Here is a 14,836-nt window from a genome sequence, read left to right as displayed (position 1 = left end):
GCTTGCCATCACCAGTGTGTGAATGGGTGGATGACTGGATATGTAAAGCGCTTTGGGGTCCTTAAGGACTAGTAAAGCGCTATATAAATACAGGCCATTTACCATTTATAGAGTTCTGAATTAAGGGAGAAAAATACACACAAATGTGGCAGGTTTATTAGTTAGTCTGTAATGCGCTTGTGAAGTGGCTGTTTGGTCTCTCCAATGTAGAAGTCTGGGCATTTCTCGCTGCACTGTACAGCATACACCACATTGTTAAGTCTGTGTTTTGGCGTTTTGTCTTTCGGGTGAACCAGTTTTTGTCTGAGCGTGTTGCTGGGTCTGAAATACACCGGGATGTCATGCTTGGAGAAAACCCTCCTGAGTTTTTCTGATACACCGGCCTCTACATTGGAGAGACCAAACAGCCACTTCACAAGCGCATGGCACAACATAGAAGAGCCACCTCCGCAGGACAAGACTCAGCAGTCCATCTGCATCTTAAGGACAAAGGACACTCTTTCGAGGATGCTAACGTTCACATTTTGGACAGAGAGGACAGATGGTTTGAAAGAGGAGTGAAAGAAGCCATTTATGTCCACTGTGAGCGACCATCTTTGAACAGAGGCGGGGGTTTACGACACCAACTCTCTGCCATCTATAATCCAGTTTTGAGTTCCCTTCCCAGACGCACTTAACGCCCACTCACATCCTGAGCCATCTGATTTCAGGAATTCGCATGATAAGGTGGGGCCAGGTTTCACAATGAGCTCACCCGAAACTCTGGCTGATTGGGACCCACAACCAGTTTCACACCTTGGCTCAGGCGATTAGAGGATCATCAGGGGGTCCTTTTGTCCCTCTGTGGGGGGAAACTCCCACTATGTTTATATCTGGGACTCTCCAATATTTGACCTTAGAACTGAAGAAGCTTCTCGGATGAGAGGTGAAACGTCTTCAAGTAACTTAAAGAAGTCCAGACGCTTTTCTTTGCAAACTCCTTTGGCTGTACAAACTAATGAGTCACCCACAGTTGACATGTAAATGTACAAAGTAATGAGTTACCTGTAGTGGAGCTCTTGTCACAGCAAGATGAATCCTTCGGTTGTACCTCCAGAACACCTTCATTCTCACAGCAGCACTGAGTCCTGTTATCATACTGGTTGTGCCCGCAGCACCGGTGGAAACTGGAATTTCTCACCAGAATCTTCTTATTATCACTTGCACCGCAACACAATTGCTTGTCCTTGGCAAAAGCCTCTGTGGAGAATACCATGGAGATTCTTAACTCTTTGGCCTCAACCATAACTAAGCTGATAAGCCTCTGCAACATTCTGCCGATGCTGATTATATTTTTTCCACTTGTATATTTGTTCTACTGAAGAATGAGGGATCCTTCTACACAACATTACCGTATGTTCAAATGAACATCTAGAACCACAAATCCATCTTCTTTTGTTTCCACTATTTCTCCTTACTTACATAAAATAAGTACATTTTGCAGTAGAAAATCACAACTCTCAAGAAGTCCTGTTTTTTGTTTGTAACACTGTCTGTCTTCGAATTTTGCCTTTTAATTATATAATATATGCTTAATGTGATGTTTTTCATCAGTGTGTCTGCTCACCTTTACCGCAACATTCAGCCATTAGTCCAGGTTTTGCAGTGATGGTTGATTGACAGCATACTTCATTGACAGGGTTGTAGGGCTTCAGCCCACAGCAGTTGGACACCTTTTCACTCAGACCATGAGTAACATTGGCTGTATAATAAAGACACAAACACTAGAAGCAGTGTAACAGCTGAAAGTGTCATGTTAAGTGTTAAATGGCCCACAGTTGTTCAAAAAAAGAAATGTTGCAATACCTCTGAATAAATGGAAACATCTGACTTAGTGATAGCAGATGAACACATACAGATGTGTGCAATGAATCCAGACTTCCCATCATTACTTTATTGTTCTTTTTCTGTTCATTTGCGCTCTGACAAAAAGCATGCTAATTTACAATAACAACAACAAGCACCCAAAAAGTTCAAACATAGCTATCCATAACTGGGTAATGATTTTCTTATTACAGTATCTGCCATGACTTTTTTTTTTTTTTTACCAGAGTAGGGGGTGTATACAGTCAACTTCCAATTTATTCAGTCAATTAAATTCTGTATTAAAAAAATTTTTTAGTCTAAAGCGGTACAATTCAACTGCTTCATAAAGCCAGAAAGGTGGTTAAGAGTTTTTGTGCTCTTTAACTTATTTTCTATTAAGATTTTTAATTTAGGTGCTCTTCAGGTGCTTTTCTTTATTGGCCAGTTACAAAGTCAAAATTTCAGTTTCAGTTTAGCTAGATTTCAAGTTCGTTACCTCTGAGAGTGTTTCCGTCTTGTACTTTGCAACAGGTTGCTTTTTCAGGATTGTAAGGTTCCTTTCCACAACAAGACAGACTCGCCCCTGGGTAAAGTTTGTTTCCACAGCAAGCAGCTTCTTGTGTGTCATACTTTGTCCCATTGCAGTCTTTTCTGAAAAGCACAGATAACCAAAGCCTATTATCAATGACAGTAAATTCCATAGACTTAACAGTGCATACAGAAAATTGCTGTTTTACACCGTCAAACCTAGAGAGACTACTCCCTTTAACCTTTGTACTAATGCCCTCTATTGGACAACTATGAAAATACACTAAAATGTAGCAACAGGAGCATACCCATAAGCTGTTTATAGTATTTTTAACACCTCCACCCTTGCTGTGCTGACATAAAATTTATCTGAATATAGGACATTTTAAAACCTCCCTCTACTCCAAATGTCAAAAACTGGAAGGTACTTCTTAAAATCCCAGCTCAAAGTCGAAGTTTCTCAGAATTTTTTTTACATTAACTTGTCTTAGTATGTCTTCCATCACATCTTTCCAACTGGGTTAAATGTAGAAGCTCATGGGTACTGGTTTAGCTCTCTGGGATGAGCAGGTGACCACTTGATGTATGGCTAGGAGCCCAGGTTTGAATCTGACCCATGCCCCTTTACCATACATCTTCCTCACTCTTCTAATAAGGCAGTTTATCCTTAGTTATTTCCATTATAGCTTACAGGACATTTTACAATTTAAAGCTTAATGATTAAAAACAAAAAGGTTTATGTATTCTCAACTGATTCTTTGAAGATGTGAAACAGACTACCCCATCATCTTGTAGTAGAAAGTGCCTTAGGTGGTCATATTGAGTAGAAAGGCACTATAGAAGTATCAGTCCATTTACCATTTTCCATTAACTCTGCCTCCTGGATGTCAACCTCCTGTGTTCTTTTAGGTGCCACTGTCTCCTTTTCTAGGCACCACATCATAGTGGGTCTCACTACCATTTTGTAAACCTTCCCTTTCACTCTTGCTGCTATTCTTCTGTCCCAAATCACACCTGACATTCATCCCACTTCCACCATGAACCTGTCACTCCTACCACACACCATTGTCTCACTGTTTCCATAGATCTTCTTCATCAGCCTCATATCTTTCTCTGGAATTCCTGATTTCTTCATACAGTATCACATTTCCTCTCGTTGCACCTTGTCACTCCATCAATACTCTCAAAGCTTACATTGCTTTCAGAGTGTTAGTACAAGGATACCTCTCTATTTTTCTCACATTCCTCCACAGGTACGCCATCTGAACCAACTGCCTTTCATTCTTCAGCCTCTTCATTGCTGTCTTCTCTTCCTCCTTACTAATCCATTCAAAGTTCATGGTTCATTTATTTGTCATTGTAAAATACAATATACAAGGTAATTTACTGTACTACTGCTTGAAAAGATGGCCCTCCCTATAGTATAAATAAAAGTTCAATTCAATTCAATTTTATTTATATAGCGCCAAATCACAATCTTAACTTACCACAAGGCACTTTGCATTGTAAGGTAAAAACCCTACAATAATAAAGAGAAAATAAAGAAAACCCAACAATGATATGACACCCTGTGAGTAAGCGCTTTGGTGACAGTGGGAAGGAAAAGTTTCCCACTGATTAAATGCAGAGTAGTGTACAGACAAATATTGTGTGTGAAAAATATCAGTGAAGAATAAACACGCCGTGCGTCATGGGACTCCCCCATCAGCTTAGACCTACTGTGACATAACTAAGACTATGTCTACACTAGCCCGGATAAATTTGAAAATGATGTATAAGTCTGAAAACACTCCACACTATCATTTTCATTCGTTTTCACAGAGTTATTCATCCACATTGAAACAGGCGAAAACACTAATGCTCCAGTACTGCACATGCGTGAAACACAAGACGATTCAACCTACCTCACTTCTGTCAGTCATTTATTTACTTTCTGGCTCTTTGAAACGTCACGGCAAAATGTTGAGGATAAGCAGCGAATTTTTTAAATGGACTAACAAAGAGGTGGAGTTGTTGCTGCGAGTAACACAAAAGTACAAAGCTGCAAAAGCGAGTGAGAATTAAAGAATTTGAAGAAAAGCTATCTGAAGCATGTACAAACTGATATTAATCTTTACTCTCTGTGTGGACGGAAGACCAAAACGGATGCATTTTCAAACGAAAACGTGTTAGTGTGGACATGGCCTAAGGGAGAATTCAGGGTCACCTGAACCAGCCCTAACTATATGTTTCCTCAAAAAGGAAAGTTTTAAGGAAAAGTCAAGGAAAGTTAAGTTCCCTGCCTTTTAGTCTTAAAGGTAGAGAGGGAGTCTGTCTACAGAATCCAAACTGGAAGCGTGTTCCACAGAAGAGGGGCCTGAAAGCTGGAGGCTCTGCCTCCCATTATACAATATCTCACAAAAATGAGTACATTTTTGTAAATATACAAATATATCTTTCCATGGGACAACATGGAAGATATGGCACTTTGATACAATATCAAGTAGTCAGTGTACAGCTTGTATAACAGTGTAAATTTGCTGTCACCTAAAAATAACTCAACATACAGCCACTAATGTCTAAACTGCTGGCAACAAAAGTGAATACACCCCTAAGTGAAAATGTCCAAGCTGTCCTCGAAGTGTCAATATTTTGTGTGGCCACCATTATTTTCCAACACTGTCTTAACTCTGTTGGGGATGAAGTTCACTAGAGCTTCACGGGGTGCCACTTGTCCATGATGACATACTGGAGCTGGTGGATGTTAGAGACCTTTTGATCCTCCATCTTCCCTTTGAGGACTTCCCACGGATGCTCAGTAGAGTTTAAGCTTTAGAGAAATGCTTGGCCAGTTAAGTACCTTGCTAAGTTCGTTTAGCAAGGCAGCGGTCTTTTGGAGGTGTTTTGGGGGTTGTTATCATGTTGGAATACTGTCCTATGGCCCAGTTTCTGAAGGGAGGGGATCATGCTCTGCTTCAGTATGTCACAGTACATGTTGACATTCATGGTTCCCTCAATTAACTATAGCTCCCCAGTGCCAGCAGCACTCATGCAGCCCCAAACAATGACATCCCACCACCATGCTTGACTGCAGGCAAGACACTCTTGTCTTTGTACCCCTCACCTAGTTGCCACCACACAGCCGTGATACTATCTGAACCAAATAATGTTATCTTGGTCTCATCAGACCACAAGTAATCCAGGTCCTTATTCTGCTTGTCTTCAACAAACTGTTTGCGGGCTTTCCTGTGCATTATCTTTAGACGAAGCTTCCTTCTGGGACAATAGCCATTTGATGCTGTGTGGTGTATTGTCTGAGCACCGAAAGGATGACCCTCCACACTTTTGTTGCCAGTGGTTTAGGCAATGATGGCTGTGTGTTAAATTGTTTAGAGAGGCATATACACTGTTAAATACACTGTTAGACAAGTTGTACACTGACTACTTTACATTGTATCAAAGTGTCATATCTTCAATCTTGTCCCATAAAAAGGTATAACAAAATATTTACAAAAATGTGAGGAGTGTACTCACTTTATTCAAATGCTGTACTTTTAAATACTCCAGGATCCACATGTAAGCCTACAGTCTTCTCTACTGGAGTGATATGGTACTACTGAATTAGATTCTGAATCAAACAGGGAGCCAATGAAAATAACTCAGTATAGGAGAAATATGCTCTCTCTAGTCCCTGTCAGTACTCTTGCTGCAGCATTCTGGATCAATTGAAAGCACTTCAGGGAGTTGTTAAGATAAGTTGATAATAATGAATGACAGTAGTCAAGCCTAGAAGTGATAAATGCATGAACTAGCTTTTCAGCATCACTCTAATATTCTTGTTTCTCTCTCCTCTCTCCTCTGCCTGGGTGGAACTCCTTGCAAGTTCCCGCTTCTGGCCTACGAACCTGCAAATAATCACTCACCCACTGCTTGTTATACTTCCATTCCAGCTACTACTTAAGACAACAGCTCAGTATTTGTCATTGCTGGATCGTTGCACGACACAGGTCAGTGTAGCCCCAGCTCTTTGCTGTTTATTCTTGTCTCTAGTGCTTTCCTAGCTTGAAACTGTGCTCTCTTGTATATAGATCTTCCTGGACCTGTTTATCCCTGGAGTGTGTTCATGAGCGCAAGTGGTTTACGAGTAGCGTGTGTGGTCGAACAGGAGTGTGGAGTGTTTCCTTCCCCCTCCCCGGATTCCCTGGAGCCCCTTTCCCCTTGCATCTTTGTATATAGCACCTGGTGACATTGTAAATAAACTGTTCATCTTCAGGGTCAACAAAGTCCTGCGCTTGAGTCCATTTATTCACTGTGGCAGACACCATATTTCTAAGGCTACGTTCACACTGCAGGTCTTGATGCTCAATTCCGATTTTTTGATCAAATCCGATTTTTTTGTCTGCTCGTTCACACTACAAATAAAATGCGACCGCAAACGCGCTCTAGTGTGAACGCTCAAAGCGGCCCGCATGCGCAAAAGAAGACGTCACACACAACGCGCTCTGTTTAGACCCAGAGCAACAGTATTGTTTGACTGATGGCCCTTAATATAAAGACTTCCGACTTCACGTTTCCCAATTTTTGCTTTAAGTTATTTTGTTATCTACATAATAATGTAGATAACAAAATAATTATCCTTATTGCTGTTTTAGAGAGGAGCGGTGCTTCAAAGGATAGTTGCAGATTTCTGTAAGAGTCTGCAGACTATGCAGTACAAATAAAATGTTAACGTTTCTCCAACATTGTCTTCCCAGGAGTTTCACCGGATGGCCAGGAAGCGTTCGCGATGTCTTCTCCGGAGCTGATAATTGGCGTCTGTCTTGTGTCAGTGACGTAAAAGACGGATTTAATGCTACTTGACCGTTCAAACAGCAGTCGCTTTCTGAAACATCGGATATGTATCGGATTCAGTATCACATACGAAAGTGACCCAGATCGGATTTGAAAGTATCGGATTTGTGCCGTTCACACTGTCATACCATGATCGGATATGAGTCGCATAGGGTCAAAAAAATCGGATTTGATGCGCTTTCACCTGCAGTGTGAACGTAGCCTAAGATTTTTGGGGTCAAGTACAATAATGTCAGTTTTATCTGAATTTAGAAATCATGTCTTTATCTCTTCAAGACATTCCTGCAGTTTAAGTAATTGGTGTGTGTTATCTGGCTTCATGGATAGACAAAGTTGGGTATCATCTGCAAAGCAGTGAAAATGTATGCTATGCCTTCTAATGACACTGCCGAAGGGAAACGATATGGATCAAACCACTGCAGCGCAGCACCTTTCATACATTGTCAGTAATGCATAGTGCCTGGATATGCTTTAAAATAAATGTTATACCTTTTACTTTATTTAGTTGACTTTATAGCAGCACTCACAGTGATGACAGACTTTGAGTGAAAACTGTTCAAAAACCCAGTGGTGTGTGTTTTTCATGTCCTGCACTTCCTGATTCAACACTCCTCCATCCTTCCACTTTTGAGTCTCATGAGCTTTTCAGAATACTCTCCACCCTCTCAACAGGCTCTCTTTACTCACTGTACATTTCAATCTCTAGCCTTAGTCACACAAACTTGCTCCCTCTCTCTCTCCATGTTTCTGTGTCCATCTCCGGGTTTGCTGTTCAGTGTTTTGAGTTAGTTCACCCAGTTTATGTTAGTTAAACCTCAGTTTCCATTTTGCCTCTTGCTTTTTTTATGTTCAGGTATTAATAAACGGCTTGCCTACTGTTAAACCTCACTCTCGCATCTATGTGTCTGCATGTGTGTCCTCAACCTCCTCACAGCCTGTTGACATTCATCTCCCTGAATATCACACTTTTTTCTTTGACAACCTCTCCCTTTAAATACTTTGATGTACTTTATCCTCCGAGAACTCTATGTTCTTCTGTTTCCAGTTTCACCATGTGACCCTTGCCTCTGCTTTTCTTGCTTCATATCCTTGATTTCTTAAATCATCCTGCAGACCACCATGTAGTTTGACCTGACACCACCTTGAAGTCTCCCATTCACTTTCAGACTGCACCGTCTGCTTCTGCATACCATGTATTTAATCTGTATTCGCGTCCCCCCCCACACACACACACACACACTCTCACGCAGTCAAATGTGTTCAGAATCCAAAACCAACTTATTTTCTCTCCTTATCATCACACCTGCCCAACACTTCCTTATCACCTAGGTTCCCTTCACACATGTCGACTGAAATCTGATCCAGTCACCAGTCCCAGCCCCCTGGGGACACGCTGTTCCATTTCATTCAATTTACTGCAGAAGTTCCTCGGCACTGCACTCATCTTTGCCGCCGCCCTCGCAAAAAACATCATCTGCACAACCGCATAACCACTCTGCCTGGACTGTAATCAACACAATTGTTCGAACTCTAAAATTGCGAGGAGCCGTATCAATACAATGAGTTCTCTGTAGTCTATAACCAAACGCTTGACCTTTGATCAGCGGCCAGAAATTAAAGAACACAAAGCGAGTGAAGAAACAGTGACTCACCCACAGTCGTTTCTGGAGGCTGCGTTTGCTCCTGCGGCAGAAACTGTCAGCAAGCACAAATTGAAAATGATGAGTTACTAAAAACTTGGACTAAAATTGAATAGCATTAGGAATCTTGATTGTCTACGGTAAAGAATGTAAAGAACCACAGGTTAAAAAAAAAAGACTGACGGTAAAACAGTTGTCTCTATTTTCAGTGATTTAATCGAAGAATTTGAACATCTCTGGAGGCGTTTATAGATTTGTCCCGGGCATTTACTCATAATACGCCCTCAAGTTTGAATTTACATTTAAAGGTCTGCATGCACGAGAGGTTCTTAATTCATATTTGCAGATGCCTATGCACCTTTTGAACTATTTATGAAGTTCTGTAAATATTCTTGCAAAACACACACCGAGTTGATAACGCACACACAACTGACCTCACAGATCTAAATGTTTGGGAAGCACAAACAAATCCTTTTGCTCCAATAATATTCCCCATACCACTCGTTAACTATACAAGATATATATATATGATTCTACAGTCTGACGTCCCTGAAGAACCCACGAGACTGCCCCGAGGTGTCTTCAAATGGATGAATCAGTCTGCCGCCCACGCCCGGACATCACGCATCTGATGCTATCACCTTTCCCATTCTTTTTCCCACAACGCCACAGTAAATTACTAGAAGATGAAAAAAGATGGGAAAAAACCCCCAAAAACAACAACACACACACCACAAGAAGTTAGCTGATTTATATACCTGTGGATTTGTTTGTGTTCCAGGTGTTGCATGCTTGTTTGTTAATAGCGGTGAGGCAGTTGGTGATACATTGTGCATTTCTTTTTACGCTATCCCTTTATTACCCCCCCCCCTTTTCTGCCCGTCATATCTATCTATCTATCTATCTATCTATCTATCTATCTATCTATCTATCTATCTATCTATCTATCTATCTATCTATCTATCTATCTATCTATCTATCTATATATGCATGCTATTATTATTTATGCTATTATTATTTATAATACTGGCAGTGGGAAGTGGAGAAAAAAGTACCTTGCCTCCAAGCATTATTACCTATGACGCACGGTCTCTCTCTCTCTCTCTCTCTCTCTCTCTCTCTCAAAGCTTCCACAAACAGCGCACCAGCAGTCGGAACCTTATTAGTTGTGTCAAGCCAGTGGCCCTATACACGGATCCTCACAACTCAAAAAGAACTAATAAATAAATCAATATCACTTACCACAATCAGTAGAGAATCCAAAAATCAGCCAAGCTAAAAGAACAGGTGGAGAACCATCATTATACAGCCTTAAAATACTCAAATATATCTATTTCAGCAAAGGTACGAAATCCTACCAAACCCGAGAGTCTGAAGCAGGTACATCTGTAATCCTTTTAGGAGAATGTGTCTCCCATTGAGTCTGAGAGGCAAACATATGCGGCTAAATAGTCTAATTAGCCCCACCTCCCATAACGCCTAAAAATATGTCATTTATAACCAGAGGGTCAAGGTAGCGGGGGCACACAACCAGAGCGCTTGATAACATGGTATGCAAACCAAGAAGCTCCGCAACAATAAAAGACTTGTAACATGCAGTTGTTAAAGTATGCAGCTGCTCTAGACAATATAGATTCCAATTTTAAACACACGGCACTCAGGTGTGCACTGATTTCTATACCTGAAATAGATCCCACTGAGATGAAGATTTATTAGGGGAACCTGGCTTTCCTGTCCTGTTGGTGGGTTCAATTTTTTAGATAGTCCAGATCTGATGGTGAACACTTTTATCTCTGTCTGTTACTGCAGCATTTTACTTTGATGCAGTTCCCAAGTCATCCATGGGAGTTAGTTTGTGAAAATTCAGTTTTTCATTCAGCTTGATACATGTTTTAGATGATGAAATCTTCTTACAAGTGACGACAGGGTGTTTGAAAAGTGATCGTCTTTGAAATGGGCTGAACCATATTGTCTACATGTGTGTGTGTGACATGTTAACGATTGTCGTATGCTGACGAGAGCTACCCAAATGCTGCTAGTTCCCATCTGTTTGTCATGGGGAGCGCTGCGCCCTACATGCAGTCCTTCTGATAATAGGATTCTTATTTTAACTTACATACCGTACATACTCCAATCCCCGAGGAAAATATTGCTGAATCAATTTAGAAAGTAAAAAGAAAAAAGAAAAAGAAAAACGAGAAAAAGACAGAAAAAACCGTTAAAAGTAAAGGTCCTTCATTCCATTTAATCCATCTGGTGTGATAGCATTGTAGACAGGGAGGGACAGGAAAACAAAAAGATCATCAAGGACGTGAATTCGACTCCAGTAGATTATTTTACCGCTGACTCATTAGGCTTGACTTATGTTGTAACAACTCACTAATAAATCATGTCGAACATACACTCCAAGCTCAAATCTTCGTGTGTGTGTGTGTGTGTGTGTGTGTGTGTGTACATGTGTGTGTGTGTGTGTGTGTGTGTGTACATGTGTGTTTTATGTTCTATCGACTCACCTGCTTCATGACTCCTGACTTACTTTGCAGCGTTTAGCTCCATCTTGGAGATGACGCTTCCGTTTACTTCCAAGCATCCGTTTAACTGGTAACTCGTCGAATTATTATCTCCAGAATATCAGGTAGAAAGTTTTGTAGGTTGGCAAAAAAACTCATTTACCTGTCTGTGCAGGTGGTGAACCACATTAAGCAATCGTTGTTGACAGATCCCTCATCTCACAATCGGGAACAAAAGAGATTTCTGTTTTTTCTTTTTCCTTTTTTTATGTCTAAACATACAGAATATTTATTTATGTTGGTAGATAGCATACGGTTAATGGGTTCATGAGTATTGAAGGGTTATATATAAAATAAAGGAATTGCCCGTTTTGCAAGTATATTTATGACTCGTCATTGTACCTATGTGTTCCTCATTATGAGCAATCCAGTGTCCTTTTTGGCATCTTAAAATGTATTTATAGAATTGTGATGAGATATGTTTGACAGACTATAAGCAAACATTTACTACCATTTAAATACATGAAAGTTCTTGGCATGACACTTGTATTCTGTGGTTTTTTTGTGCTTTCTGTTTTGATCTAGGGTACTTCATGTTGTAGGCTGAACTTGTTTGTCTGGTTTTCCTTCGATGTAGTCTACTAAAGCCAATTTTACATTGAAGCAAATTTTCTTTGGTGGCAGGCTCTTTTAAAAAGAGGTTGTATGGGAGAATCATCTCTTAACAGGCACGTGCAGAGGGGGGGGGGGGGGGGGGGGGGGCTAGAGGGGCTTGAGCACCCGCCCCTTTCCTGATGGGTGCCCAAAGTGCCCTTTGTTGAGGCAACTTTTTAAAAAAAAAATAAAAATTTTTTTTTATGTGTGCGTGCGTGTGGAGTCCTGTCTGTGCCCCTCAACAATAATATATAGTGTATAGCACACAGGAGTATTGGCTTATTACGTACACGTTGGTAAGTTGTCTTGTGGCAACTGACGAACTGAAACAAACGAGCGTGCTGTGTGTGTGACAGCGCGACAAACATTACCTGTCCTTTTATTAACTGCACAGGTAGTGCTGGTCATAGCTGCTGGCTACCTGTGTAAGGCTGTCATGGGTCTGTAGCTCTGTCACCGTTTTAGGGAACATATTTAGTTTTAAAGTAAGTTACAGGACTTTTCCTGCCTTTCTGGAGGGATTATATTTCACTAAAAACGATCTAATATGCATGTCCACATAATTATGCATTATTATAATTATAATATATTAAAAAACACACACTGTATTTTAAAGAACATACATTAAGAAGCAGATTATATTAGATTTATATTTTAAATAAGACAAAATTTGGAGTTTACAGCAGCAAAATTATTGTATCTCTACAGTTTAAAAATGTAATAAGCTTTCCCCTGCACAGAGTGGATAGTGAAACAAATGGAATCATCATCAATACATTATTTCATATTTATTACTTCCCCCTCCTCATTGCTTTATTATTGTAGCTCTAGTAATAAATAATAATGTAAGGATTCTGGATCAGCACCATGATGCCCAAAGTATATACAGTATTCTGAAGAAGGTCTAAAATGTCACTGTGTGTGCGTACATGTGTGTGTTTTATTTAGATGGATTTTTAAAAAAAAAAAAAATATTACTCATGATATAACATTGTCCAGACATGCCTGGTAAGGACATGAGGAGGAAACAGCAGGAGCTGTGTGATGCTACTAAAGGCAGTGCTATAACATTTTTCTGTCATCATTTTATTATAGATTAAGTGCAAGAGTTGTTAGGTGTGGATAATTAGATTATAGTTTATTGCAATAGCAAGTTGTGCCTTATTCTCAGATAGACAGCAAGTGGAGAGTGATATATGAAATGATGGGATGGAAGGAAGAAGAGAAGCAAAGAGTGATTCACAGGCAGAGCCGAGTTTATTTCTCACAGTGTTTTGTTGCCAAGCGCTGTCACCAATCTTTGCATTTTGTTATTATCTCATGACACTTGTTTAATCAGCTACCATCTCTCCTGTGGACTTTTTAATGTCTACAGTCTCAGATCAACACAGCCCTGCCCTTCCCATATTAGATTCTTGATGAATGTGTGTTGTTGTTATTCAGCCTGGTTCAATGTGCCCCTTTTTAACTTTGAGCACCCACCCCTTTAAACCTCTCTGCACGGCCCTGTCTCTTAACACGATTTAGGAAACACTCGGTCTGACATGTCATACTGTGCTTGATTGTGTGTGACTCAGAATGGTCGAAGACAGAAGAATGTATTTCTAAAAGATATTGTTAGTGTTTATTTACATCTTCACTTATCCTTGACATACATTATGTTCACGGGCAATCCAACTATTATGTTTTAGCGTTAGGTATCAGACCCAGAAGCAAAGTTTACGCAGGCAAGGGGTGGGGGAGGGGGCTGGGGGTCCTGTGTTGTTTGGTGCAAGGACGGCCTGCTTGCGCATTCCCGTTGAACTGACATGGTTATGTTTCGGTGTTTTGCAGGTGAGCACAGGTGATGTAAGCAAAGTGATGTAGCTGTATACAAAACGTGTTCAAAGAATGTACTGTCATAAAATTACATTTCGCTATTATTTGCAGTGTAATGATTTAGGTTGAATGAGTTTGCGTGAAACACAATGCAAATCAGAGTAGCATACACTGAGTTATACAGACGACAAACCTGTAAATCAATGATGTGTATTTTAAATATTCCAGGAATATAAACTCCGTGTTTATGTTTAGTTTATTAGTATTCTGTGGTTTTGGTTGCCTTGGGTGTTTGTACTCTTCTGTTTCATGGTTCATGTTCCTATGTTCTGTGTCCCTGAGTCTGTGTTAAGTTGGTGGGTTATGTCATTGCGTGTATGTGTTTCCTGTTTTATTGTGAAGGTCTGCGTCTTATGTGAGTGTTTTCAGTTTGCCTCCCTAGTCTTGTCACGTTAATCACTCCCGGCTGTGTTCCCCACCTGTGTGTAATCTCCCTGTGTTCTCTGAGTGTATTTAAGTTGTGTCTTTTCAAGTTTAGAAAACTCAGAGTGAAAAACGATACTCAGCGTTGAGTAACCCCGAACTGTCCAACTCGGAATATTCGGTTTCAGAAAGGCTGATAACAATTAGTTCAGTCAACGCGGAGTTGCTTTAACCCCAAGTTAAGCGCGCGCACGAGGATACATAAAGCCCTGATTAGTGGAGCACAGAATAAGCGAGTCACCATGGAGACGGAGGGAAAGAAGGTGCGGTCAATGTATTTTACAGCGCTTGAGGCCGAAATTCTGATGGCAGCATATGCCGATAACATGCAAATTTTGCGGAAAAAAAGTAACACAGCCTCAGCTGCAAAAGAAAGAGAGCATGCATGGCAAAACAAAGCCGACAGAGTCAATGTGTGAGTGTTAATTTAAACATTGATCGAGGGATTTCCACCCATTTAACACGTTATTTTATTTTATTTTATTTTTCATTTTATACATTTGATTTCGTGATGTGATGTGAGCGCAG

The 14,836-nt window shown here is 40.4% G+C and overlaps 1 protein-coding gene across 1 annotated transcript in view; it reads right to left on the bottom strand.

Annotated features, from left to right (window-relative positions):
- LOC113035712 (uncharacterized) overlaps positions 1–10,247 on the bottom strand; it is a 28,414-nt gene extending 18,167 nt beyond the window's left edge. Inside the window, exons 1-6 of the mRNA XM_026191353.1 lie at positions 10,202–10,247; positions 10,086–10,118; positions 8,856–8,898; positions 2,342–2,496; positions 1,607–1,741; positions 1,045–1,239 (exon numbers count right to left, since the gene is read on the bottom strand). Of these exons, the coding sequence (XP_026047138.1) occupies positions 1,045–1,239; positions 1,607–1,741; positions 2,342–2,496; positions 8,856–8,898; positions 10,086–10,118; positions 10,202–10,229 (589 nt within the window). The 5' untranslated portion in view covers positions 10,230–10,247. The remainder of the gene's footprint in view (positions 1–1,044; positions 1,240–1,606; positions 1,742–2,341; positions 2,497–8,855; positions 8,899–10,085; positions 10,119–10,201) is intronic.
- Between the last annotated feature and the right edge of the window lie 4,589 nt (positions 10,248–14,836).

The sequence above is a fragment of the Astatotilapia calliptera genome, chromosome 14 (genome assembly GCF_900246225.1).
Source record: "Astatotilapia calliptera chromosome 14, fAstCal1.2, whole genome shotgun sequence".
In the NCBI taxonomy this organism is placed as follows: Eukaryota; Metazoa; Chordata; class Actinopteri; order Cichliformes; family Cichlidae; genus Astatotilapia; species Astatotilapia calliptera.
The sequence above is the reverse complement of the archived record's forward strand: the minus strand, read 5'-3'. Positions and strand labels throughout refer to the sequence as shown.